Consider the following 24,929-nt stretch of genomic DNA (forward strand, 5'->3'; position numbering starts at 1 on the left):
AGGTTTTTCTTTGTAGGCTCCGTCGAAAATTTCGAAAACTCTCGCAAATATGCCAATGGTACAATGAAAATGTTAACCGTAGTTGCTTACTGTTGAATTCAATTATCTTTTATTACATGGTATTAAGTTTTAATTTCAATATGTGGTAGTCTTTACAATTTAGCCATTACTTGCGAAACGTGTTTGCCGTGTTTAACTCGATAATTGCGTATTTATATACATACATACATATGTAGAGCTAATCAGGGTGAGCATATATGGAGATATACATATTACATACAATTAGATACATAATTTATGATTACATAATATTGAAATGTGTGGTGAATCCTCCTCCTCAGTTTCTGAAAGTGCGTGTTAACTACTGTCCTGCGATAACCAAACTTGGACTCTATTCGGCACTCGGCGGTTTGTGCTGAATTCAATACAAATATATATATCTGGATACAAGGATAACAAACAAATATCTAAAGGACTTCAGCTGGAAACATATGCATGCACACACGTAATTTTACTCGGTTTTCAAGGCCTCGATTTCAACCGGAGCTGCCAGTGATCACACAATCTTAACATTTACATCGAGAACATCGTATCGTTTCAAATCGTAAGTATAAATTCCATTGCAGGCGTTGCAAAAAACTGTGCACTTTTGTAGCCCAACCGAGATCAGAAAAAATAAACGGTACAAAAACTTTTCGACTTTTTCTGGCTGACTTCTAAATAATGAAAAATTTGCTACTGTTTCTTTTACATTTTCATTTGGAGACTTGACTTTTCACTCTTGAACTGCGCTGGATTGACTTTTTACAATTGTGCTTTTCCAACAAGCATTGCTGCCGATTTTATTTTCATTTTCATATTTAAAATGCTCTTAAATAATATAATTAAATGCTAGTAAAACGGTTCGAGTGTTGGTCGATCTTTTATGCCCACAAGAAATACAGTATTACAATTGTTTTTCTTTTCTCTTTCATTCAAATAAAAACATGTTAATTAGCTTTTATTTAAGTTTTGGGAATTCCATGGATTTAATTATTTTGCTCCATTAATTTCATTATTGTTAACGACTCCTCCGCTAATTCTCCGTGTTTCTGGTAAATTTTTTGTTTTGTTTTTTGTAGCTTTTTCATAAACTTATGCTTACTATGTTCTTCTCATCTATTACTAAATATATGTATGTATGTAGGCGTGCCATTATCTCCTCGTTATCATAACCGTGTTTTCTGCTCAGCGAAAGGCGTTGGAACCAGCCATTTACACAAAACCTAACAGATGGCCGGTTCACATTCACATTCACAGTCGCTAGTCGTTAAGCGTTAATCATTATCGCCAAGCACACGGTGTGGTGGGCGGGCAGCGGAGTGCGCCCGAGGACGTCGTGAGAATTATAACACTAATTTTAATTATACAAATATATTATGCCGTTAGATCCATAACTCGAAATTCCTGATAATAAGAGCCTGTGTGTCGTCGATCGTTCGGTCGGTCGGTTGATTGGGTTGCTTCGAATAATTAGCTTTGCAAAGAATAGGATATTTACTTTCATCTCAATTCGTTTCTATCAATTTTTATTTAAAGTGGTTGTCCACTGGCTGGGCGGCACTATTGAGCTGCAAAGATAAACACAGGTTTTTTAAATTTTCCGGGTTAAGAATAGATAATTGCTAACTCACAAACTGCCGCCACCTGTTGCGTCTGCTCGGGCAAGAGGGACGTCGACTTTGTCGTCGTGGTTGTGGCGTTGGGTGCATTCGAATCTGTGGCATTGGATCCTGCTCCCACATTGTTAGCCGCCTTCAGCGCTGCAGCTGTATTGGCATTCCCGTTGGTAATGTTTGGCATTCCGTTACCGCTACGGTTGCCGCCGCCGTTATTGCGATTGTTGCTCCTGTTGCGGAAGTTTCCACCGCCGCCCATGCGATAGTTGTTTCGGTTATATCCGGGCGCACCTCCGTACCCAGAGTTCATGCCTCCGTTGCCTGCTCCGCCCATGTTGCCATTGTTATTGTAGTAATGATTGCGTCCGCGGTAGCTGTTTGCATTATATTTAAATGATTAGATACTTTAGATAAGTGATTTCTTTGGCTGACTCACCTGCCCCGTCGCGTCGACGACACTCCGAAGGTTTCCGTGTTCAACTTGCGCTCCTGGCGCCAATCATTCTTCTTGTTCTTGCTGCGATCCTGGGCAGCTTCACACGAGATGTTGTCGAAGAACGATTTGGTCTTATCGTAGCACACAGCAACGTCATCCTCTTCGGGTTCGTGCTCGCCAGCGCCGGTCTCATTGCCAGAGTCATCCTTTTTGTCGGTCTCGCCATTCAACTAGAAATAGAGGATCCAAATGGTAAGTAACTTTAAAGTTTTGTATAACAGTTATAAAAGAAATACTTTTAAAGTATTTGGGAAACAAGTTTATTTTAGAATTAAATTATAAAGAAAGTTGTATGAACGACCTATATAAAATGTACTTCCCATAAATATAACTATATCAACAGCCGATTAGATCATGTATTTTCTATCATTTAAAAAAGCTTAAATACTAACTTTTAAAGCATAATAAAATGTGTTTGACTTACTGTATGAACGCCTTCAACCTTCTCACCCACCTGCTCATTGGTTGCAGTTGCAGTGGTTGCCGAAGAGTTTGTGGATGTCTTGGCGGTGGCATCCTCGGCCACCTTAAGCTTGGCCAGCTGGGTGCGCAGTTCTTCGAACTTATTGTTGGCTTGCTCAAAATCAAAATCGCCCTCGAACTTGATCTTGTTGCGAGGCTTGTTCTGATTAGCCGACTGTGGACGATAGCCCTGTAAATATAATCGCAAGGGGTAATTAATCCAGCTAGATGAACAAAAGTTTATAGAATTTGTACCTGATTGGGTCGCATGGGCCCTCTGGAACCCATTCCGCGATTACGCATCATCATGTTGTTCGAGTTCTGGCCACCGCGGTGCATGTTCCAGGCTGCGTTGTTACCACCTCCATTTCCGCCAGCTCCATTACCACCACCGTTTCCTCCTCGCTGCTGTTGCTGTTGCATGCCATTACCGCCGCCGCGATTACGCTGATTATTATTGTAATTGTTGCTGAAGTTGTTATCCATCTGACGGCCGGAGTCACGACGATCCCGCTGCTGGTGGTGCTGGTTGTAAAAGTCCGTGCCACTGCCGCCGCGCTGTTGCTGCTGTTGTTGCATGTTGTTGTGGCTGGAACCGCCGCCTCGCTGTTGCTGCGCCTGCTGCTGCTGCTGATTCTGGTGCTGCTGGTGGTTCTGGCGCTTATGACCTGCATCGCGTCCGTTGCCACCCTGGCCAGTGTTTTGTTGCTGGTGCAGTTGCTGCTGCTGCTGGGTCAGCTCCGCCGTGGGACTCACAATCAGGCTAATGGGCGTCGTGGAGCGCGAGGCTCCGGCCAGCATGTCTAAAACGGAAACTGTATACATAAAATGGACGCAACGAGGACGAAATGGAGGAGAGAATAATGCGTGCAGGCGCCAGTTAAAATTAGTTAAATTTTAAAATTCACAATTTAAAGAGGTGATCCTACTATATATGATTTGAAATGCTCTTTGAGATATTTGCCTTTCCCAATGAGAGCTCTTATTATTTTAGGCGCATCTGTAAGGGTTTTACTACTATATATTTTTTGATAAGACTAATCTATTTGTAAATGTTTAACTTGTCTAATTGCTATCAAAATTGTACATATTAAAAATGTTGCATAAAAGATATATGCAAAAAAAAAAATTATTTATATTAACACTTTTTTAAAACTTGTTTAAAAAATCAATATTTGTTATTAATATTGGACATATTCCTATCATCTAATCCTATCTTATCTATTACTTATCCATCACAATTTTAAAGATCAAATTTAATTTAAACTTATATTAAATGCAGAATTCTACAAGTATTTGGATAAAATAATCTCCAGAAAATAAACTCACTTGGCTGTTTTTGCTGCTGCGGCTTCTGCTGTTGCTGATTCCCACCGATGTGCATAAAGGGTCCGCTGCCTGGGGCTCCAGATCCCGGAGCAAGTGATCCGCCCGTATTGCCCACCATGTTGGCCAGATTGGGGCCGCCGAGGTTGCCGAACGGATTACCGTTGCCGTAGCCTGGGGCACCACCACCGGGAGCTCCTCCTCCGCCTGCGCCACCGCTACCACCTCCACCTGGCAACTGGGGCGGCTGCTGCTGCTGCGACGGTACCTGTTGCTGCTGCTGCGACGGAGCGCTCATCCCGCTGGGCATGGAAAAGTGTTGCGGCATCTGGGGCGGTCCGTTCTGGAGCTGCGCCTGCATGATCGCCGGGTCATTGTGGTGCGGCAGCGTATGGTTGTTGACGACGCGAATGTCCTTGATGTCCGATCCCCGGAAGAGGATATAGTCGTAGATCTGCGACTGCGGCGCTATCTGGAACTGGGTGTCCCGATCCTCAGTTCCGAAAGACCGCACTAGGATATGGAAAGATTTTATAATGTTAAAATATAAGATTCAATATTGTTTTGTCGATTTGGGGGTTTCATGAAAAGGTTCAAAACGGTTTTTTGAATATTTATTTATTTATTTAAATAAAAAAAGAATTTAGATTTTATAAAAGATTACTTAAACCTATTCGAAAATAAAGTTTTCTGATACGGGGGAACTTTTAAGGTATGTATTTCTCAGAGTTTAATTTCTATCAATTTAAAAATTTGGCAGAATGAACACAATGCATTATGTAATAAATTAAATTTAAAAAATGATAAGTTGAAATAGTGTAACCCATGTAAACCCATTAAGGTTAGACCGCGTTTCCAATTTAACCTCAACAGGGAAACGCATGTTTTGCCGGTATTTGTGCGTTCTCCTCTCTCCCCCTTTTCTCCTTTTTGCCTTCCAGGGCACTGACACTCGTAACGGGAGCCCGTGGATCCCGTTATCTGGCGCCAAATCGAAATTGTTTTTGCAAATAAACAAATTGCATTGGGGATTTGCAAGTGTGCGTGTGTATTTGTATGTGTGTCATGTAAAATGCAAAAGCAACACTGTACAGCAACAACAAGCGAGAGACAAAAACAGGCCAAAGCCAACATGACAAACAGAAAGCATAAGTGAGAGCAATAGCAAGGGAGAGAGAGCGGTAAATGCACTCTCACAGAGTATAAAATTACTGTAAAAACTAACAAAAAGAAACGAAAGAAAAAGAGGAGACACACACAAAAGAAATGGAAAGAATCCATTTTCTTTTTGATGAACCGTTTTTTTAAAGGGTTTTTTTTGGCGCAGATTACGGCACCCACACCGTAAATATAATTACGTGGGAGATTTCGAATACTTACCACTCGATAGCGCAATGGTGCACTCCTGCGGATCCACGGTGTACAGGCGGCCCTCATATCGAATGTCCGCCTTGGAAATGAGGCTGATTTTGGAGCCTAACTCCGGCAATCCCCCGCTCATCTTGGCTATTACTTCACTTCTCACTCACACCCGAAATACAGACTATTATTAAGTGTTTTTTGCCAACAGGCACACACGAATTTCTCTGGCCAAAAGCAAACAATTATAGCGAGCGCGACGACAACGATTTCTCGACGGATTTAGCCTTTGCTCTTCTTTTTTTTTCACACGCAATTGCCTTCCAGTTCCAGGTCGAATTTTCGGCCAATCGCCTTTCAGCCGCGTTTTCTTTTTGGACCTGCGTTTTCGCACAAGTGCGGCAAACTCTTTTCCAATGTCTGTGGTGCGGAACACACGGCTTTAAATGTGAAAATTGCAATTTTCGATGCACAAATCTTTGCTCCGTCCGTCTGCGAAAACCTACCCGTCGAAAATGAACGATTTTCGCTCGAGCGAGTGCGGCGTCGGGTGTTGGAAAGCGCGGGTGGAAAGCAGCGGCGATGGCAGCGAGGTAAAAATATTAACTATTTTTGTTTATTTGGTTAAAAGAAAATGGTGTAAGAGTCTACATGTTGGATAAAATGTGTAATGTGTTTATAAAATCGGTTTGTCAGTCTGAATTTCATAAATTAATGACGGTTGACCGGGCAACCCTGAGTGCAACCCTAAATACAACTCTGCATAGTCAGCGTGCACCCCTGGTTTTTTCGGCTTCTCTCGGCGCTTCTTTTTTTCCCCATTCAAAGCAAAACGGCGACTGAAATGCGCTGGCATTTTACGGGCTTCTGAATATTTAGTTTATGTGAAAAAGTAATAAATATAAGCAGCTCAATATGCCACCCAAACTGGAGCCAATCAGTGTGCGAACGGCGCGCCTAAACAACCTGATTTTGGGAAAAGGAGTTGGCGTCTGTGCGAAGCCTGCTGGAAATGCCACTGGATCGGGTGTATCAGCATCCACATCCGTCAGGAGGAGCGTTATTCCCGTAAGCACCACCAGCGCAGCCGTGGCGGAGGCCATCTGCCGCGAAGGACTCCTGGACGCATTCTGCCTGCTGTATAATGAGTGCGACAAGGATACACTGAAGAAGCGCGATCGCAACATAGCCGAGTTTGTCAACAAATGTGAGTCAACTACACTGGCCTAGCACTTAAACATTTTTTAAGGACCAGTGTTCTAAATCTGTCTAAATACTATTAAGTCAAGGCCTTATGTTGTTGAACAATGTTGTTCTGATCTCATATTACCCTTTCCTAATTTTAATATTAATTAAAATTAAATATATTGATTCTGGATACCAAATTGCATTAAATCCCAGGTCAGCTAATTCAAGCTGTAAAATGATAATGATTGTTATTACCTATTATTACTACTATACAATAACTCCATCCTCACCCAGTTCGTCCCATCGTGGAGGAGACCCGCAAACTTCGTGTGAATGCCGATGACTTTCTCATCAAGACGCTTATTGGGCAAGGATACTTTGGCAATGTGCATCTGGTGGTCGAGAGGCAAACAAATGATATATACGCCATGAAAAAGATCAAAAAGTCGGTGGTGACTACATCGCAAGTGAAGGAGGAACGAGATATCATGTCCACCCGCCATTCCGAGTGGCTTATCAATCTGCAATACGCTTTTCAGGTTAGTTACTTCAATAGTCTCATTTTATTCATTATAACATTTAATTCGAATCCTTCAGGACAACGATAACTTGTATCTGATCATGGAATACATGCCTGGCGGGGATCTGCTCAGCTTGATGTCTCGCCACGGTCCATTTGATGAAGATCTGGCTCGTTTCTACCTGGCCGAGCTCACAGTGGCTCTTCACACTTTGCACGAGATGGGCTACGTGCATCGGGATATAAAGCCGGAAAATATACTGATCGATCGTTTCGGGCACATCAAACTTGCTGATTTTGGTAACGCCGCTGCCCTGAATCGGGATGGTCACGTGCTGAGCTTGTCGCCCGTGGGAACTCCAGATTATATAGCTCCAGAGCTACTGCAGACCATATCCACTTACAAGCTGTCCAAGTCGATGCACGATGTGAGTAGAACTGTACGATCGCAGAGCATAAGATTTCCAGGGATTGCAGAGTCCATAACTAAAAGTTTAAAATCATTTAATAGGTAAGCTGCGATTACTGGTCCATGGGCATCATTGGCTACGAGTTAATCTGCGAGACAACACCTTTCCACGAAGATAACGTACATGAAACGTACTCCAAGATTCTCTCCCACTGCGAGGAGAGTCACTTGAAAGAGCTGATAAACTTTCCCAGCGATCTGAAAGTGTCGATTAACTACAGGAATCTGATTGAATCACTGGTCACGAATCCCTCGAAGCGATTGTCCTATGACCGTATTAAAAAACACCCTTTCTTTGACGATGTTCCGTGGAATTCCATTCGCTCCCAGGTGCCTCCCATCATACCAACTATTAAGTCCGACGACGATACCTCTAATTTCGAAGATGGAACTCGGCATAAAACCCGCAGAGAACAGGGACTTGCTAAAAAGTCACTCACGACAAACATGAAATCCAATGATTTTAGTGGCAAAGATCTGCCATTTATTGGTTATAGTTTTGTGCACATGGAAAAGTCAGCAATATCCACTACTTCCGATGAAAAGTTGCAGGAGAAACTGAAAGATCTGCTGCAGAAACTAAAGACCAGAGAGAATGAGATTTCCATGCTTAAACAAGATCTACTAAGAGCACAACAATCGCTTAAAAAGACCGATAACAAATCACAGGTCGTATCCGATGCTAAAATGGAAATTAAGAAGCTACAGCAAATTATAAAGGAGAAAACAATGGAGCTGACTAGTTGCAAGACGCAGATCAAGACTCTTCAGAGTTCGGCGAAAATAGACGAGGAAATGTGGTCCAAAAAGGAGTCTACCATAACCGATCTTCTTCGCCTGAATCGACAAAAGTATGAAGAAGCCAAAATCGCTTCGGAACAGCGTTATGAGAAACAATTGGCCGACAAAAAACAAGAGCTGGCGTCGACGTTGCAAAAGTTGGATGCCCGAGAACTGGAATTCAATGCCAAGTTTGAAGAGTGCAAGCATATTTCCATGAAATTGCAAAACTACAAGGATATGTTGCAGCAGCTCAAAGAGCAGAATCTTAAATCCGAGACCAATAACGAGGAGCAGAAGCGAAAAATTACCGAATCTTATGAACAAAAGCTGGCAGATCTTCGGAAAAAGGTGCGAGACTCGCAGGACACACATCGTCGTATGACAATGGAGATTAAGGAAATCCGTACTGAACTGGACGAGTCCATCTGTTCCAGCAAATCCACACAGGAAGCGAAGAACGCCACGGAGCGAAACATAGAGGAAATATTAAGGCGACTTAACCAGGAGATTTCCTCCAACAACGAGCTTCATGCGGAGAAGGTCAAACTAGAGACGAAGCTGCAGCTGAAGGAAAATGAAACTCAAGAAGTGAAAGCAGAATGTCATCGACTTGAGAGAGAACTTCAGGTAAGCGATTGTTAAATCAAGAATAAAAACTGCTATTATAATATTGGAGAATACTAATAGCAGGTTTATGATATCCATCCAAGCATGCTGTGCTTTTATTCTTTGAAGTTTCTGTCGAACTGAAAAAATGAAATGTCTTTAAACTTTAATTTTATTAAGTAAATTTAATTAATGTCATATTAAAATAGTTATACATTCAAATTAATTTATATTTTTTAAATTTTCTATTATATATTAAAATTTTACTTACTTAGCTTGCCGAGTGCCGCTGCCAGCTGGCTGAATCCTCGCTAGCTTCGCAAAACTCTCCATACGAAACTGCTCCCGGATCTTTGACCGAACTGAGCGCCATCGAAGACCAACTGCGTGCCGATTTGATAGCCGCCAAAGAGGGCGAAACCCACCAGAAGGGACGCGCCGATCAACTTCAAACGCTGGTCACTAAACTAGAGCAAATGCTGGAGCGATTCAACGAGCAGAGTCTTTCACCCACAAAATCCCACACCTTACGGAAGCAAGAAACCGAAACCGTGGGTGACATGCTTGAGCGACAAAACGAGAAATTGGAAGATAAATTGGCTGCCGTTCGGGAACAGATGATTGTGGAGCGTCAGGCGGCGCGTACAGCAAATCTTTCGCTCTGGAAGGTGGAAAAACAGCTCGAAGAAGCTTTGTCCGAGAAAAAGTTATTGTCCCGACGCATGGAGCTCACCGAGGATCGCATTAAAAAGGCACAAAATGCAAACGAGGAATCTCAGAGAATGCTAAAGTCATCCCAGGAGGAAACGCGCCAACGAGAATCCCGTATAGAAGAGCTGAAACAAGAACTGGCGGCCGCCAAAAGGGATGTCCTCAAGGAGCATCGCCAATGGGAAAAGGCCGAGCAGGAGCGTATGAAGTGCAGGTCGGAGATAATCGAGCACCTGGCTAATGTGCACAAACTAGAACAGCAGGAAAGTGAGTTGCGTCAGAAACTAAAGCAAATCCAAACCCGCTTTGATGGCTTATCCTTGGAGCACAAGACAACTATGCGGGAGTTGCAGGAGGAACGCGATCGATGCAGAATTGCCAATGATTCCAGCATGGGTTTGCAAAAAGAACTTAAACAACTCACGGAGAATTTCCAGAGGTTGAAATACGCTTGCAGCATTACTGATAACCAATTAACCGAGGTCGAATCCATGCTCAAATCGGAACAGGATCGGAATAAATCTCAAAAATCTCAACTAGAGATGCTTCATGGTAAATTGAGAGAGCGAAACGATCAATTGGCTGAGCTGCGGAAGGAACTATCTGCCATTGAATCTGAAAAGCGTCTTGCGGAGCAACGCGCCCAAGTTTTGACATCGGAAATCGAGGAACTTCGTCTAAACCTTAAAGAGCAGCAAAAGAAGCTGGTGGCGCAGCAGGATCAGCTGGTGGAACAGACAAACGTGCTGTTTGCCACCCAAGAGCGAGCTGATCTTCTGGACGGTCAAAATGCTAATTACGAAGTTCAGACTGCGGATTCTGATCGGGAAATGCTTAGTCTTAAAGAGGAAAATGCACGAATTTTAAGCGAACTCTTTCACAAGAAGGAGGAGGTGTGCAATCTTCAGGCGGATATAAGGGATTTGGAGTCAGCCCAAGCTGATTTGCACGCTGAGATTGATTCTCTTCAGGACACCTTGGCCGAGAAGGAACAGTTCTATGTGCAGCGCGATATCAAATCAAATGCAACTCTTGCCCAGCATAAAAAGCTGATTGACTACCTCCAGGTATAACTATTTAATATTTTTGGGAAATCTGTAAACAAAACTTTATCAAATTATTTTTAGCTTAAAGTGGAGGACCTATCCTCCAAGAAGAAGAAAACCCTGGCGGGTAAGCTGTTCGGTTCCAGCCACACAAACAAGGAGAATATAACACCCAACGATGTGGAGTCTTCTATTCTGTATCGTGCTCTTAAGGAGGAATTAAGGCGAGAGCAAAAGCTGTGTAGCATGTTGAAAGAGCAGGTGGCACAGTTGAATGGTGAGTTCTAAGGATTTACTTCTAAAATAATTGCATCTAATTTGTTGGTTATTTTAGGAACTGCCACTTTGCGCTCCCCTCGCAAATCAACGACTGTTAATGGCGACTCCGATGCGCCTAAACCAAGACCAGTTAGCATGGCCGCCCTGCCACGCTCTCCACAAAAGGTGCAGTTGCCTTTGAAGCGCACAACCAGCCAGGTTGAACTGAAGACCACGGAGAAGCTGACAAAATCAGTCAGTGCAGAGCAGGCCCATCACCGTTTCGAGCTGGCTCTGCAGGAGTCTAAAATAGATGCAGCCAATTGTGTAGTATGTGGCCAGGTCATTGTTGCCGGTTCGCCGTTTTGGAAATGCAAGGAGTGCAAAGATGTGACGCATCGAAAGTGCCGAGCCAATGTGCAGGGAGAGTGCGGAATCAAACCAACTGCACCATCAACTGATGACCTCAGCAGTATTCCATCTGTTTCGAGCTTAGATTTGAACAGTGTAGATGTTGCAGGTTCAACAACCAGCAGCGAGTATATAGGATCGCTGGTCTACAGTTCCGATGGACCGGGGGATCAGGCTGCTAAAAAGGAGATTGAAGTGAACTGCGCCTTCGAAGTGGCTGACCAGCAAATACTTCTCTTGGGCTGTAATACGGGATTGTATGCGTATCACTTGGACTCCCAGCGACTGGTGCACATTTCTGGGCTCGAGTCGGTTAGCTATATGTCTATCTGCAGGCGTCTGGCGAAGGCTATAATGGTGGGCACGGTAGGGGAAAAGCTCTACCAGTGTGACTACCGGCAGTTGGAGTCGCGTTGTCAGAGTTCCAATGCCTGTCATAAGCCAGTGTTGGAGACCTCCGCCATCGAACTGCCATTCGCCAATCGCACGCCTTCTGAGAAGTGGAAACTAGTGCTGATCTCGGAAGAGGCGGAGAACGCTTTGGATTCGGTTGCCATTGCTGCTACGTCCACAAGGATTGTCATCTTGAAGTACGACCTTAAGTTGCACATGTTTAAGCCCGTTCGAGCTTTGGACACCGCCACACCAGTCACCTCTATATTCTTCACACGTCACTCAGCTATTGTTACTTCGGATAAGTTTTACGAGATCGATTTGGACAATTATGCAGCCGAGGAGTTTGTGGATCTGTCAGATAAGTCGATGGAGAACACTGCCAAGTGTCAGCCCCTTACTGTTGTGCGAATTTCTCGACAGGAGTACCTCCTCTGCTTTGCGGAGTGTGGGGTCTTTGTAGATGAATTTGGCTGCAGGTCAAGGCCCTACGACTTGAACTGGGTCTACGCACCCACTGGTTTTGTTTACCGCGAACCTTTCTTATTTATTGCCCACTACCAAAGCGTTCAGATAGTCCGTTTGCATCGGTCCTTCAGCAAGGAACTGGCTAACGGGGACAATGCCTCGGAGACCTCTGAATCGCCGGAGTTGCAGCGCGTCTACTTGCCCCACTACATGCCTACTCTGCTGGCAAATAGTGGAGATGTCAACCTGTATGCCGTGTCGATTGATCAGAGACCTTGCAATGGAACACAGAAGATCTATCACTTCGACACGATGCAGGCGTTCAAGCAGAAGTTCAATGTCTCCATGGAGACCATTTCTTCGGTGGCCACTTCTGTGACTTTAGGCTCAGCGATGACAGGTGATAGTTTGTAGAACACGCCCCGATTTCAACGAAACGTATTATTTAAGCAACAAGAACAAAACGTAGTACTACAGTCTCAGTAGTAATTAAATGTAAGTTTTAGATACTTAAGGTACATTACAACTTCTAAAAAGTTTTATTTTTCATTCATCTTAATTTTCCAATGGACTCTCACAAATAACTTGACAATTTGTAAGCAGAATAACATTATTGTAATTTAAATTACTTTTTAAATACTTTTTGTGCTGTATACACAAATAAAACTTTCTCTACCACCAAAATCACACTTTCAAATGCAAATTTTCCTTTATAAATAAGGCAATAATTTACATAAATAATATATATTTATTTTTGATATCATTTCAATACTTACAGATTTTAAAAAATTGAGTATTTTAAAGGAACTATGTTTCAAGGTTTTTAATAAAAAAATAGCCCCACTTTATTTTGAAAATATTTTCCATCTTTTTATTTAAAGAAAAAGGATTTAACTATGATGTTTGGTTCAGTTTCGTTTTCTGAACCAACAACAATTTTTTTTGTATACAAAATTTAAATGTTTTAATTGTTTTAAAACCTTTTAGTCATTTTATCTCAGCTTATCTGGTTCCAAACATTTATGCAAATATTTCGCCTTGTAACATATTTAAATGGAATTCATCTCGATGTCTTCCTAACTATAAGGATTTATTCGGTATTTATGTTATTCGATTTCAATATTTTATTTTAAATCAGGAGGGATGGCTGTTCTGTTTAAATAAAATAATTTCGTGACATTTAGTCGCCAAGCTTTTGGGGGCTGATCCCAAGTAGCTTTTCGGCAGCAGCTTTTAATGTCCCGCAACGCGAAAGCCCCGGAAATGGAATCGTGGTGTTTGGTGTCTGCTCTGCTCTCCACTGGCATTACTGCGATTGAGGGGGTCGCCGATGGACGGCGCACTGCAGTACTGCCGTAAATTGTGATAATTGATTTCAATTTGTTCCACATGCCGGCTGAGTGGAGAGCCCTTCGCCAACGATGTTTAAATCAAAGAAGAGTAACTGCGCGAGTCGCATGGTCGCGGATTCCACTACCTTTGGAATGGAGGGTCGAGATGTGACCAGAACGACGATGATTTGTCGAGCCTGTTTGGTGCTCCTGGGACCCCAGGATGCCTCCTACAATCTGGACAGCGAACAGGACTTGGCAAGAAAGTATTACGGCTGCACTGGGGGCGATCCGGAAAAGAAGTTCCGCCTGCAGGATGAGGATTTGCCACCCCAGTTGGTCCTCAAAAGCATCTGCGAATGCTGCTACCAACTGGTGCAAAAGTTTCACGACTTTCAACGCATGTGCGAAGAGTCCTCGCGCAATTTTGAGAAGCTGCTACTAGACATCGACTTTGAATGCCTCAGGCAGCGGAATGATGCCATCAATATACCTGACTTGGATACCCCCTCGGAAAGTAACGAATCCACTAGCAATCAGGAAGCCCAAATGAACACAGCCTGCATCGAATCGAATGAGGAGATTGTGAGTTTTATCTAGGCACAAGTGTGCCTGCGCAATAATCTAATCTATAATCACATTCGGTGCTTGAGGTGTTGCCTAGCAGCAAAGACAACACATCCCCCTTCGCTGCCATAAACATAAACATTTTGGCGCTTGTTTGTGTTATACTATTTTTGTTTGTGTCTGAATGTTTGGTGGTGATAGCATTCGAAAAGGAGGCCGGTCTAATCTATTGGTTATTTTTAATTTTTTCCTTTACATATCGAACCATTTAATAAAATTAGGCTCTCAAATTATATGTGTATGTTCATTCAACATTTCCAGTTATATCTAGAACCCCGTGTATATAAGGTTCTGAAATTATAGTTTAGCTAAAACTTAATTGGCAACAGAGATTGCGTTTTATTTTGGTTGTTTGGCATTAGCTAATTATTTTAAAATAAGTAACTAAGTTGTACCACAGGGTATTATAATTTCATTCAATAGTTTGCAATAATAATATAAAACAAAACTTTCTGATAACAAAGGATAAAAATGTTAGGAAAGTAAATACTAAACCAAATGGGAACATTTTTAGTTCAATAGTTCATAATATTATTACCAATATTCTGGTAATTTATCTTTATATCATAGTGAATCGTCAAAAGACCGGATAGTTTTTAATATTCTGCAGCAGCCTAATGGCCATGAACTTCTTAGTCTTGAGGTTTTACTGCAATCACTTTATCTAACAAAACGATAAGATAAAAGGGGAATATATACATAACTTACTAGGTTTGTAGCTTAAATGTTCTTGTCTATATATTTAAAATAAATAAAAGGGTACATTTTAGTATAGATAAACATTAATCTTGTATACTCCATTTAAAAACTCTATAGTCACATACTTTTCGTTGGTTCCTTGTTTAGAATTATATATATTATTCTTTTTAATTCCAGGAGGAAGTGTTAATAATTGAAGACGAGACTGCCAAGCAGGATCTTGGAAAAGAGAAAATACCCACTTCGTCCTTTAGAAATGTTACAGGGGAAAGGAAGCGAAGAGTGAGACACACCCTAGAGTGCAATATATGCCACCGTGGCTTCTACAAATCGTCGCTGCTGAAGGCTCATATGATGCAGCATGAGGGTTTAAAACCGTATACCTGCGTCCTTTGCGGCAAGAGTTATGCGAGGGCCAATCTGCTAGACGCTCACCTGCGGGAGATGCATCACAATACCTTCGAGAGGGTAAACTATCCCTGCCCAACCTGCCATAAAGTGTACACAGCCGACCGAAGTCTCAAATATCACTTAAAAAGGGCACACCAAAGGAATCAAAAAATAGAATCTCCCGGTTCCATGCACATTTGTGAAGAGTGCGGAAAATCATTTGTGCGAAAGGCTCTCCTTACCCGCCACAAAAGGATCCATGCTAAAATGGAGGATCGAAGATACACCTGCGAGATCTGTGACCAAAGGTTCTACACCAAGGAGAACATGGTGGATCACCTGCAGCGCAAGCACGGAAATAAGAATCTACTCAGATGCCGACGGTGCGGACGTATATTCAGGACCAGATTATCCTTATCCACACACCTAAAAAAGCACGAGGATTTTGTAGTTCAATAATTAGTTTTATTTGTGGTTTCAATAACATCAAGCTAACTCAACTGTTACAATGATTCGAATTACTTGGAATTTAATACACCAGTAGTAGTTTGGGAGAATGCCGCATGAATGGAAATACTAAGACGAGTGGTTGGTTCGGTGAGGCTACTCTAAAATTAGCTAACATTCACATAATGGCCGGCGCAGCACAGTCGCTTAAAAATCATCAGTACAAAAGGTGGAGGTGATTTGACATATCTCCCGCTCGTTTCAAAATCATGCGTATAAAAACAATTAACTAAAATTTATGCTTAAGCTTAAAGAACGGACAGTTTTAAAATTACATTACCAATACATTCATATATCATTAATTTGTGGGGAGGAAAGAAAAATGAGAATATAAACCAGATTATCCGACTATCGATCGACAATTACGTAAGAAATGCACGGGGTTTTTTGTATTGCCAAAGAAGTATCAGCATGAAACGATGTGGTATCGGTGATTGATGATTGATTGGGCAGTAGGATCGGATGAGTGGAGTTGCTTGCACTATATGTAAATAAATACGCCGCAATATGAGCATAGGATATAGGACTTCTTCAAGCGCCAAACTCTAGGTGTCCTTGTGTTTCTCATAAAAGGCGTCTAAATATTTTTTGTACTCCTTTTGGTCGTTCCACATCATCGCGGCCTGCGCATTCAGTGGACTCTCATTGTTCGGCTCGCCCAGCAGGGATTGTATGGACAGCAGAATGGTGCGCACATCATAGAGGGCCGACCACTTGTCCTTCAAAATGTCCAGGCAAATGGCGCCCTGCAGATCAACGTTGGGATGGAAGCAGGAAGTCAGGAACTTGACCACGGGCGCTGCGTACGGATAGGAATTGGGGAAATCGAGGGACAGGCGGTATGTCTGCCCCGAATACACGGTATTCCGTGGACCCGCAATGGTGCCCACCCACTTGAAGATGTTCTCGCCATCCGGAAACGCCGATATTCCCTTCTCATTGGCCATCATCAGATTCATCAGTTCCTTGTGCAGTCTGTGGGGGATTAAGAGGGATTAGCTGGCGCGCTTCTCCACGGGGCAATCCCGACCATGTGCTACTACTTACCTTTTACTCACGGCGTGATTGTCTTTCACGGGCAAAGAGTCATCGCTATGCTTACTGCCCCCGCCCCCGGCTCCACCACTCTGTTCGGGGCTGATATTCTGCGCCATCGCTATATAGGATGCTATATGCTATATCCGCTATAAGGTACGCGCTATTGGGTTTACGGTATATATGCGTGTGCTAATTTTGCGCCCTTCGTGGCGAAGCGGCTTGGTTTGAATTCGATCTAATGATTATTATATGTACTGTATAGTGGAAATTTTGTTGATCGGTCCGAATACGCGTCTGTTGCTTTTTCGGATATTTTTTTCACTTTTGTGTGAAAACAAAATGGAAGGAGAACGAGAAGAAACTGTTTGGGCGTGCACAGGGTTGTATTTGAACGTTTGTAGGGGGAGTCGATATACTCGTGTGGTCACACTGGCAGAATGATAAGGGAAAATATAAAAAACAGTTACATATATTTCAGCTTATATTGGACAGTATAGGAAAAACCCTTCCATTTTATATTTATTATTTTTTTTTAATCATCGCCTGCATTTATTTCTTTTGGATCAATCTACATACTCCAAGAATCTGGACTAATTGGGGTTATCAGCTTGTCACTCGCCTAAGCCAAAAAAAAGATAAGAAAAATAGTTAAATTAAATTAGAATAAATAATGGCTCGTCATATGGCTGTATTAACTTTATTACATTTTTAAATTATAGTCCAGAGCTGCCGCCTGGAATTGGGCGCTGATCAACACTATTAGGTACACCATTTTTGTGTACGTATTTTATGTACGCACCTATTTCATCCCAAAACCAAAACATTGAAATTAATTTGAAAAAAATGGATGAAAATAGCTTGATCTATGGTCTAGAACTCCAGGCAAGAGCTTTAACGCCCCAATATGGTGAGAGCAACGATGTGTGCTTTTTTATTGCAACGAATTCCTTGAAACCCACGAATCAAGTGCATTTAATTCAGTACGAGGAGGAACAGGGAACTGTGCAATCAAAGGTAAATATAAGGCTTTACAAAACAATACTATATATATATAAATATATTACCAGGTCTTTGAGCATGCCTTGGGAGAAGTATGGAAACTAAATAGCTGCCCCCATAATGCCCGCCTGCTGGCATCCGTCTACAATGTTCAAAAAGGAGCTCAGGTCCTTACCCAATCGGCCTTATTTACTCTGCCAGAGGATCTGAACCCGGATCCGGAGCAACTGAAGTCAGAGTACTTGCCCTGGCAGCAGGTTGAGGTCCTTGACACCGAAGCCCTTGGAGAACGTGTGAAAACCATCGAATTCCATCCCAGCCAGGATAAGACTCTTGCCTGCGTGGTCGACAACAAGGTGGCGGTGATGCAGAGGGCAGAAGCCTCCACCCGCGTGGTGGCCGAGGTGCCCAGCAGCGGATCATCCAGTGGATCTGCCAAGCACACGCAGCATTTCACCACAGGCAAGTGGTCGCATCATCACCAGGGACACCAGTTCCTCACCCTCCACGATGGCCATCTAAGTGCCTACGACGTGCGGGACACCCAGCACTGTGCCTGGAGCATCAGCGATGCGCACGGGCAGATGGTGCGCGATCTGGACTGCAATCCCAACAAGCAGTGCCACCTTGTCACTGGCGGGGATGATGGCTACCTGAGGATCTGGGACTGCCGGATGCCCAAGGCTCCGGTATTCGAACGCTCTGATCACTCGCATTGGGTGTGGTCCGTGCGCTTTAACACATTTCACGACCAGCTGCTCCTTTCCAGCTCCAGTGACTGCAAGGTGCTGCTCACCTGCGCCGGATCAGTGAGTTCGGAAACTCAAGTCCAAGCGGGTCTAGATGACTCCAATTTCAGTGGTACAGAAACCGAAGAGAGGCACAAACTCTTGCCAGATGGACTACTGCAAACCTTCGATCAGCATGAGGATTCCGTTTACTGCGCGGAGTGGAGCAATGTGGATCCCTGGATCTTTGCTTCTCTTAGCTATGATGGAAGAGTCATAATCTCTAAGGTGCCCAAGCAGTACAAGTACCAGATTATATTTTAAGACATTTATAACTTAAGTTATACATATACCAGAAAAGTAAAGCTAACTAAACAGATTAAAGCTATTGTAATATATAATTGAAGCCATTAAGTTATTATACAGATACCACAAAACTAAAGCTAACTAAACGGGACAGGGTTCTTCAGCCTGTATCCTCGGATGTGCAGTCTGACGAGTCATTGGGATTGGCCGTTTCCACAGAGCAAACGCGTTTGATCAATTCGTTTTCGATCTCCACGGTGCCATTGTCAACGGCCTCCTCCATTTGCACGTATTCAATGGTGGCAGCACTTTTCTTGGTAGCTGTAGTAGATAACACAGGTTTTCCTGCCGCTGGAGCAGGTATTTCTGTGGCCTTTTTGGCCTGAGCTTCTGTGTCATCCTCGGCCTCCTCCGCCAAACTGCTCCTTTGAGGCTGGACTTCAGCGTAAATGGCGGGATACTGCAACTGCAGCTTCTGTTTAATGACTCGTATCTTGCGGAATATATAGTCCAGATCCTTTTTCATATCATTCAGGCATTTCACATGCCTTTTGAAATCCTCGCTCGCACTTTTCAGGCGACTCTGGGAAAGGGCATTACAATTTAGCAGCATCTCGTTGGTTTTCTCGAAGCGTTGAAGCCTGTACAATATTTTAATTACTTTACATACATATATAGTGCTTGTGGTAAAAGTAAAACTTACATTTGCTTTTGAGCCCTTATCATAGTTTCCACATCCCCCTGATTCACCATCCCTGCGAGACTCTGAATAAATGCCTCAGCCGCTGAATTCCCAAAACCAGTAAATGATTCCAAGTCTGGAGTGGCATCCTGAGATTGCTGCATATCCGTGATGCCCAAATGGCTCATGGTGTCCTATAAAAATAGATTTTACTAAAGTTCCAAATTAGAATTGATTTGTTTACTTACCTTTCGATGACTTTTTCTTTGTGACTATTTTAAAGGATTTCTGTTTGTGTTTTTGCCACAGATTATTAGTGTATGATTAAAAGCTTTCAATGTTTTTATGATTTTAATTGGCTCTTAAATTTAAATTTCTTTTAAAACTCTTTTTGTTTAGAATTTTGTAAGTTTATAAATGTATTTTCTAACATATGTTCTAGGTACAAGTTAAACAACAGTGCTGTAAAATGCTTAAGTGTAAAAAGCACAGTGCCGTCTTTTATAAGGGATATTTAAATAGTAGTGTACAATTATTAATTTTAGTTTGTTTTGAAACTCTATTTGTTTTTATTTGTATGTTTATGAATAGTTTAAGTACTAAAATTATGTGTATTGACTTTTTAACTTAATTTAAAAGACTTTAAATTTTCAAATTTAAAACATCGAATGTGGTGTTTTTGTTGCTGACGCTCTTCGGTCATACTAATTTAACCGGCTCCATTTTGCTAACAAATTATTTAATTTATTCTTAATTTGTTCGCTCAAAATGAAGCTTGCTCCGACCGTTAAACTGAACAATGGCTATGAAATGCCAATTTTGGGCCTGGGCACCTACAATGTAAGTTTATCTTTCAAACCCTGTGTGCCATATTAACATTGGTTATCAATCAAATGGCAGATATGTTCATGGAACATTCTACCTTCATTTCGCAATTGTGAAATTGTAAAAAGTAATTATGTTATCTGTAGCTAAAGAAATCTCGTTGTGAGGCTGCAGTTCGCCACGCCCTAGAGTTGGGTTATCGGCATATAGACACCGCCTATCTATATAGAAACGAAGGTATTATAGGCAAGGTGTTGGGCCAATTTATAGGCGACAGGATAATAAAGAGAGAACAGGTGTTTTTGGTCACAAAGGTAGGTTCTGGAATGAATAAAAAATGGCTGGAAGTTATAAATAGAGCTGAAATCGATATCCAATTAGCTATGGGACATATACCACGAACCACAGATGGTGAAATACGCCTGCGAAATGCAATTAAAGCTACTGGGCGTGGACTATATAGATCTATACCTGATTCACTCGCCTGTGGGTGTGCCATATATATCAGATGATGATCTGATGCCTCATTTGAATGGCGAACTAAGGACAAAGTGAGTTTTGGATAGAACAATACCCAGTCACAAAACTGATCTTCGGATTTCACAGCGATGTGGACTATTTGGACACCTATAAAAGCATGGAGCAACTGGTGGATTTGGGACTTGTTCGCAGCCTGGGATTGTCCAACTTCAATGCCAAACAACTGGAGAGATTGTTGGAAAGTTGCCAAATCAAACCTGTTGCTCTTCAAATCGAATGTCATCCGGAATTAGTGCAAATCCCATTGATAGAGCTCTGTAAACTGCATAATATCACCGTGGTTGCCTATTCACCATTGGGTCGTCCCAAAACCTGCAGACCCTTGCCCGAATACTACAATGATCCCAAAGTTCTGGCCTTGGCGGACAAATATGGAAAGACACCTGCTCAGATCGTACTAAGATACTTGGTATAAAAACTCAGAATATTAAAGAACTGAAGTTATTTAATAGCTCAAAAATACAAACGTTCCACAGATCGACATTGGCACGGTGCCGATCCCAAAAGCTGCCCAGCAGGTTCATCTTATCGAGAACCTTGATGTTTTCGATTTCCACTTGACGCCGGAGGAGCTGCTCCAACTTAGATCATTCAATATGGGCCGGAGAATCTGGAAGTTTGAGAAAGCTAAGAATCATCAGTACTACCCTTATTAGGAACAGGAAAATAGAATTAAGGGGAATAGATTATCACAAAATATTTAAGGTAAAATGGAATCTACAGTGAAAATATATACAAATTAAAGATACAGTAGTTATTGATAGAGTTTTTTGCCTTAATAAACTACGAATTCAAATATTTATGTAAAAATAATATTAATACTTATATACTATTATATATTTTGTGATAACGAGCGATAAAGTTCCAAATTGTGTTCCAATAGTGCTTACCTGAGAATACCATAATTTATATTATTCATTTAATTTCAAAGTCTTTCGTATCTTTCCCGAAGTTGGCGTCGTTGTTCTTCAATGTAATTGTGGATATTGTTTTGATTGGTCATTTCCCGATTTTCTAAAACTCTCACTGTGTTATCGCTGAAACGCACGTGGGGGGGTCTAAAGTAGTCATATATTGATCTACAAATACGCATTATAAAACACATTTCCGCTCCTGTTGAATAAAAAGTATTGATATTGAATTCGTTTTTTTTTTAAATTGCAGTCCAAGGACAACGAAGGCGAGGCTGCTATAAAGCACGCAATTGATGTGGGCTATCGTCATATAGATACTGCTTATTTCTACCAAAACGAGGCCGAAGTTGGAAAGGCGATCCGGGATAAAATTGAAGAGGGAGTGGTGAAGCGGGAGGATATTTTCCTTGTTACCAAGGTAAATAATAAGAACTAATTTTGGGTCGACATATTAATATTACTTTTCTTGCAGCTTTGGAATGTTTTCCACGATCCCGAGCGTGTTGAGAGCATTTGTCGCAAACAGTTGAGCAATTTTGGTTTGGATTACATCGATCTGTATCTTATGCACATGCCAGTGGGCTACAAATATGTTGACGAGGACACCCTTTTGCCAAAGAACGAGGATGACGTACTTCAGCTCAGCGATGTGGACTACCTGGATACCTACAAGGCCATGGAAAAGCTGGTTAAACTAGGACTGGTCCGCAGCATCGGTGTGTCCAACTTCAATAGCGAGCAGCTGGGACGAGTTTTGGCTAACTGTGAGATCAAGCCTGTTACTAATCAGGTGGAGTGCTCCCCTGCTCTCAACCAGAAGGCTTTGACAGCCTTTTGCAAGAAGAACGATGTAACTTTGACTGGATATACGCCTTTGGGAAAGCCCAAGCCTGATATCAAGAAGCCGGACTTTATCTATTCCCCAGAAGTGGCCGTTATTGCCAAAAAATACGGCAAAACTGCGCCGCAGGTTGTCTTGCGTTATTTGGTAATTATGAACATTTCTAATGGTATAAACGTCATCTAATTTATATTTTTTATATCAGGTTGGTCTGGGTGTAATCCCCATTCCCAAGTCATCGAATACTAACCGAATTTCTGAGAACTTCGATATCTTCGATTTTGAGTTAACTGCCGAGGAGGTGACCGTTCTCGATGGATATCACACTGGCGAACGTGTTGTGCCATTAAATTTAATCAAGGGCCTAAACCACAAATACTTTCCGTTTGCAATTGAATTTTAAAACTTCACAGCTACGTGTTTTTAAATAATGTCGAAATACAAAAATATATAATAAATTTTTTGCACATAAACCTTTGACAAAAATGTGAAGGCACGAGTACACTTATTCTTCCAAGACGACGTCATTGTGCTCTGGTTGCTCCATTAATCTATCTAGTTGCCAATGACCCGCTCACCTCCTTAGAAAGTATGAAATATCCAAATGGGAACATCAATCTTTGGCACGGCACGTTTGACATTCAAGCTGAAAGGTGAAAATGTTTGAATAAGACCAAATGAAAATATTACGCTTTTACGACTAATGGTAATATAAGCTGAGCAAACTTAAAGATCAGCAAGAGACAATTTACTCAGCTTAATTAAAATGTAAGTTACGACTGGAAAACACTACATTACCAGCATATTTAATTTATGTAAATATCTTTGAAAGTCATTGATATTTTTGCATTCTTAACGCAACTATTTCAATTAATGAATTATAAAAGAGTTGATTTGATACTTGTAATAATAAATAATATAATAATTTTATTACACATAAACCTATTACAAAAATTTGAAGTCACAAGTACACTTATTCTCCGTTGACAACGTCCATCTAGTTGTCAATAACCCGCTCACCTCCGAAGAAAGTAAAAAATATCCAAGAAAAGAAGAGCAAATGGGAGCATCGATCTTTGGAACGGCACGTTTGACATTCAAGCTGAAAGGTGTAAATGTTTGAATAGACCAAATGAAAATATTACGCTTTAACGACTAATGGTAATAGCTTAGCAAACTGAAAGATCATCAAAGCATTGTTCTTACCAACTAGCATTTTTCATTTAATTAAATAGTTAACAGTTTAATAGTTAGATAGATTTGCATTCTAAACAAAACAATTATTTAAATGAAGGAAATATGAAAGATTTTCATGAATAAAATATGCAGGTAATGTGCATTTAGGGTCATAATTTACATTTTAATTAAGCTGAGTAAACTGACTTCTGGTTATCTCTCTTCTTGTATACTTACATCGCTTTATAAAATAAAAAGAACCGATTTTAAGAGTAAGAATTTAAAAGTATAGTATTTAATGATAAGCAATTGGGATAAAATGTTCAAATTTATATTTGTATATAATTTATGGACCTTCACTAGATAAGAGCTATATAGAATCTCAAATACGTTTCTTGCTAAAAAATTGTAGTATTCAAGTCTTCTGACGAATATATATGTGATGAACAGCAGAGAATCTTAGGGCTTAAATATACATACGAAATTCGAGTTGAAGAATTAGGTGCGTGTGGGTTCATATAAATATAAAATTGTTATCCATTTATCTTGTTTGCGGCAAGAATTTTATTTTTCCCCTATTACTAGATCTAGTATTCTGATACTTACCAAAAATATCATGCGGAAGCTATTAGATGCGCTAACCGCAGAAATGAAGCATGAAAGTATTATGACTATTGGTTGATGTACCTATTACCTCCGCATGGCTAATTATTTTTGGATTGTTCAGTACATTTGGGTTAATCGCTGCTCGCGACCTTTGTAAATAGCACCTCAGCTTGGATTGACGTCACCCCAAAAAACTTGCAGATGCCCAGAGATAAATAAGATTAAAACGCGCTGAATGAAATTGGGGTCGTTTAGCCTTTGAGCCCGCTTAAAACTGTGACTAGGAAGCGAGGAAGGGATCCATGGGAGTTGAGTTTCTTGGCCCCAACGAGGCAATTAGAGGAGGATCTCTGGCATGCACCGCCACCTTGACCCAGGCCAAGAATAATGTAATAAAGACGATACCCTTTCGAAACCACTTTCCATGCTACCATGGCTATTCCCAAGTTCGGATTGGGCTCCGATTCGGTTGCTCCACTGCCTCTCCACTCAACAACAAACAAATCCCACTCAACCGACGAACTGAGTGAAATCGCTTCGGTCGAGAGCGAGGTTTAAATAAATTT

At 41.6% G+C, this 24,929-nt stretch overlaps 7 protein-coding genes and 1 long non-coding RNA gene across 13 annotated transcripts; 4 read left to right on the forward strand and 4 right to left on the reverse strand.

Annotated features, from left to right (window-relative positions):
* Nucleotides 1-86: 86 nt before the first annotated feature.
* LOC108053253 (protein LSM14 homolog B) lies at nt 87-5,913 on the reverse strand. 4 transcript variants are annotated; one of them, XM_044458232.1, is made up of 7 exons: nt 5,323-5,913; nt 3,946-4,455; nt 2,872-3,419; nt 2,609-2,806; nt 2,095-2,324; nt 1,674-2,032; nt 87-1,610 (listed from the first exon to the last, which is right to left on the reverse strand). In XM_044458232.1, exons 1-7 carry the CDS (start codon nt 5,441-5,443, stop codon nt 1,603-1,605), a joined length of 1,974 nt encoding a protein of 657 aa, XP_044314167.1. In that variant the 5' UTR covers nt 5,444-5,913; the 3' UTR covers nt 87-1,602. The 4 variants fall into 4 exon arrangements, with proteins under 4 accessions (XP_044314167.1, XP_044314166.1, XP_016991344.2 ...); XM_044458231.1 differs by having other exon boundaries at nt 2,872-3,431; XM_017135855.2 differs by having other exon boundaries at nt 2,579-2,806; nt 5,323-5,897.
* Nucleotides 5,914-6,048: 135 nt separating this feature from the next.
* LOC108043784 (citron rho-interacting kinase) lies at nt 6,049-12,690 on the forward strand. Of its 2 annotated transcripts, none has more exons than XM_044458229.1 (7): nt 6,049-6,508; nt 6,784-7,028; nt 7,087-7,449; nt 7,521-8,888; nt 9,143-10,645; nt 10,706-10,901; nt 10,959-12,690. In XM_044458229.1, exons 1-7 carry the CDS (start codon nt 6,217-6,219, stop codon nt 12,566-12,568), a joined length of 5,577 nt encoding a protein of 1,858 aa, XP_044314164.1. In that variant the 5' UTR covers nt 6,049-6,216; the 3' UTR covers nt 12,569-12,690. The 2 variants fall into 2 exon arrangements, with proteins under 2 accessions (XP_044314164.1, XP_016978079.2); XM_017122590.2 differs by having other exon boundaries at nt 6,051-6,508; nt 7,087-7,437.
* Nucleotides 12,691-13,349: 659 nt separating this feature from the next.
* Nucleotides 13,350-15,857, forward strand: LOC108043788 (zinc finger protein 571). Its single transcript, XM_017122594.2, has 2 exons — nt 13,350-14,070; nt 14,989-15,857. The coding sequence occupies exons 1-2, from the start codon at nt 13,576-13,578 to the stop codon at nt 15,658-15,660; spliced, it is 1,167 nt and encodes a 388-aa protein (XP_016978083.1). The 5' UTR covers nt 13,350-13,575; the 3' UTR covers nt 15,661-15,857.
* LOC108043789 (ubiquitin-conjugating enzyme E2 C) lies at nt 15,645-17,121 on the reverse strand. Its single transcript, XM_017122595.2, has 2 exons — nt 16,756-17,121; nt 15,645-16,683 (listed from the first exon to the last, which is right to left on the reverse strand). Exons 1-2 carry the CDS (start codon nt 16,860-16,862, stop codon nt 16,254-16,256), a joined length of 537 nt encoding a protein of 178 aa, XP_016978084.1. The 5' UTR covers nt 16,863-17,121; the 3' UTR covers nt 15,645-16,253.
* A 282-nt stretch (nt 17,122-17,403) lies between these two features.
* On the forward strand, nt 17,404-18,874 carry LOC108043793 (EARP-interacting protein homolog). The gene is made up of 2 exons (XM_017122601.2): nt 17,404-17,760; nt 17,814-18,874. Exons 1-2 carry the CDS (start codon nt 17,536-17,538, stop codon nt 18,795-18,797), a joined length of 1,209 nt encoding a protein of 402 aa, XP_016978090.1. The 5' UTR covers nt 17,404-17,535; the 3' UTR covers nt 18,798-18,874.
* On the reverse strand, nt 18,758-19,930 carry LOC108043794 (kxDL motif-containing protein CG10681). The gene is made up of 3 exons (XM_017122602.2): nt 19,710-19,930; nt 19,483-19,655; nt 18,758-19,420 (listed from the first exon to the last, which is right to left on the reverse strand). The coding sequence occupies exons 2-3, from the start codon at nt 19,647-19,649 to the stop codon at nt 18,940-18,942; spliced, it is 648 nt and encodes a 215-aa protein (XP_016978091.1). The 5' UTR covers nt 19,650-19,655; nt 19,710-19,930; the 3' UTR covers nt 18,758-18,939.
* A 222-nt stretch (nt 19,931-20,152) lies between these two features.
* On the forward strand, nt 20,153-23,067 carry LOC108043790 (1,5-anhydro-D-fructose reductase). 2 transcript variants are annotated; one of them, XM_017122598.2, is made up of 5 exons: nt 20,153-20,301; nt 20,433-20,600; nt 20,668-20,837; nt 20,893-21,235; nt 21,303-21,666. In XM_017122598.2, exons 1-5 carry the CDS (start codon nt 20,230-20,232, stop codon nt 21,480-21,482), a joined length of 933 nt encoding a protein of 310 aa, XP_016978087.1. In that variant the 5' UTR covers nt 20,153-20,229; the 3' UTR covers nt 21,483-21,666. The 2 variants fall into 2 exon arrangements, with proteins under 2 accessions (XP_016978087.1, XP_016978086.1); XM_017122597.2 differs by lacking the exons at nt 20,433-20,600; nt 20,668-20,837; nt 20,893-21,235; nt 21,303-21,666 and adding exons at nt 21,991-22,158; nt 22,213-22,728; nt 22,787-23,067.
* LOC108043791 lies at nt 21,254-22,943 on the reverse strand. The gene is made up of 3 exons (XR_001769266.1): nt 22,832-22,943; nt 21,717-21,939; nt 21,254-21,436 (listed from the first exon to the last, which is right to left on the reverse strand). It is a non-coding gene; the product is annotated as an uncharacterized LOC108043791 (long non-coding RNA).
* Nucleotides 23,068-24,929: the final 1,862 nt, after the last annotated feature.

Source organism: Drosophila rhopaloa, unplaced genomic scaffold (genome assembly GCF_018152115.1).
Source record: "Drosophila rhopaloa isolate 14029-0021.01 unplaced genomic scaffold, ASM1815211v1 contig_163, whole genome shotgun sequence".
NCBI classification, from domain to species: Eukaryota; Metazoa; Arthropoda; class Insecta; order Diptera; family Drosophilidae; genus Drosophila; species Drosophila rhopaloa.

Coding starts and splice junctions, on each gene's coding strand:
- LOC108053253 (XM_044458230.1), bottom strand. CDS start 5,443: ATGAGCGGGGGATTGCCGGAGTTAGGCTCCAAAATCAGCCTCATTTCC. Junction 2,807..2,871: donor GGCCCATGCGACCCAATCAG/GTACAAATTCTA, acceptor TTATATTTACAG/GGCTATCGTCCACAGTCGGC. Junction 2,033..2,094: donor TCGTCGACGCGACGGGGCAG/GTGAGTCAGCCA, acceptor TAATGCAAACAG/CTACCGCGGACGCAATCATT.
- LOC108043784 (XM_044458229.1), top strand. CDS start 6,217: ATGCCACCCAAACTGGAGCCAATCAGTGTGCGAACGGCGCGCCTAAAC. Junction 7,450..7,520: donor TGCACGATGTGAGTAGAACT/GTACGATCGCAG, acceptor ATCATTTAATAG/GTAAGCTGCGATTACTGGTC. Junction 10,646..10,705: donor AGCTGATTGACTACCTCCAG/GTATAACTATTT, acceptor AATTATTTTTAG/CTTAAAGTGGAGGACCTATC.
- LOC108043788 (XM_017122594.2), top strand. CDS start 13,576: ATGTTTAAATCAAAGAAGAGTAACTGCGCGAGTCGCATGGTCGCGGAT. Junction 14,071..14,988: donor TCGAATCGAATGAGGAGATT/GTGAGTTTTATC, acceptor TTTTAATTCCAG/GAGGAAGTGTTAATAATTGA.
- LOC108043789 (XM_017122595.2), bottom strand. CDS start 16,862: ATGGCGCAGAATATCAGCCCCGAACAGAGTGGTGGAGCCGGGGGCGGG. Junction 16,684..16,755: donor AATCACGCCGTGAGTAAAAG/GTAAGTAGTAGC, acceptor AATCCCCCACAG/ACTGCACAAGGAACTGATGA.
- LOC108043793 (XM_017122601.2), top strand. CDS start 17,536: ATGTACGCACCTATTTCATCCCAAAACCAAAACATTGAAATTAATTTG. Junction 17,761..17,813: donor AGGGAACTGTGCAATCAAAG/GTAAATATAAGG, acceptor ATATATTACCAG/GTCTTTGAGCATGCCTTGGG.
- LOC108043794 (XM_017122602.2), bottom strand. CDS start 19,649: ATGAGCCATTTGGGCATCACGGATATGCAGCAATCTCAGGATGCCACT. Junction 19,421..19,482: donor ATAAGGGCTCAAAAGCAAAT/GTAAGTTTTACT, acceptor AATATTGTACAG/GCTTCAACGCTTCGAGAAAA.
- LOC108043790 (XM_017122597.2), top strand. CDS start 20,230: ATGAAGCTTGCTCCGACCGTTAAACTGAACAATGGCTATGAAATGCCA. Junction 20,302..21,990: donor TGGGCCTGGGCACCTACAAT/GTAAGTTTATCT, acceptor TTTAAATTGCAG/TCCAAGGACAACGAAGGCGA. Junction 22,729..22,786: donor AGGTTGTCTTGCGTTATTTG/GTAATTATGAAC, acceptor TTTTTATATCAG/GTTGGTCTGGGTGTAATCCC.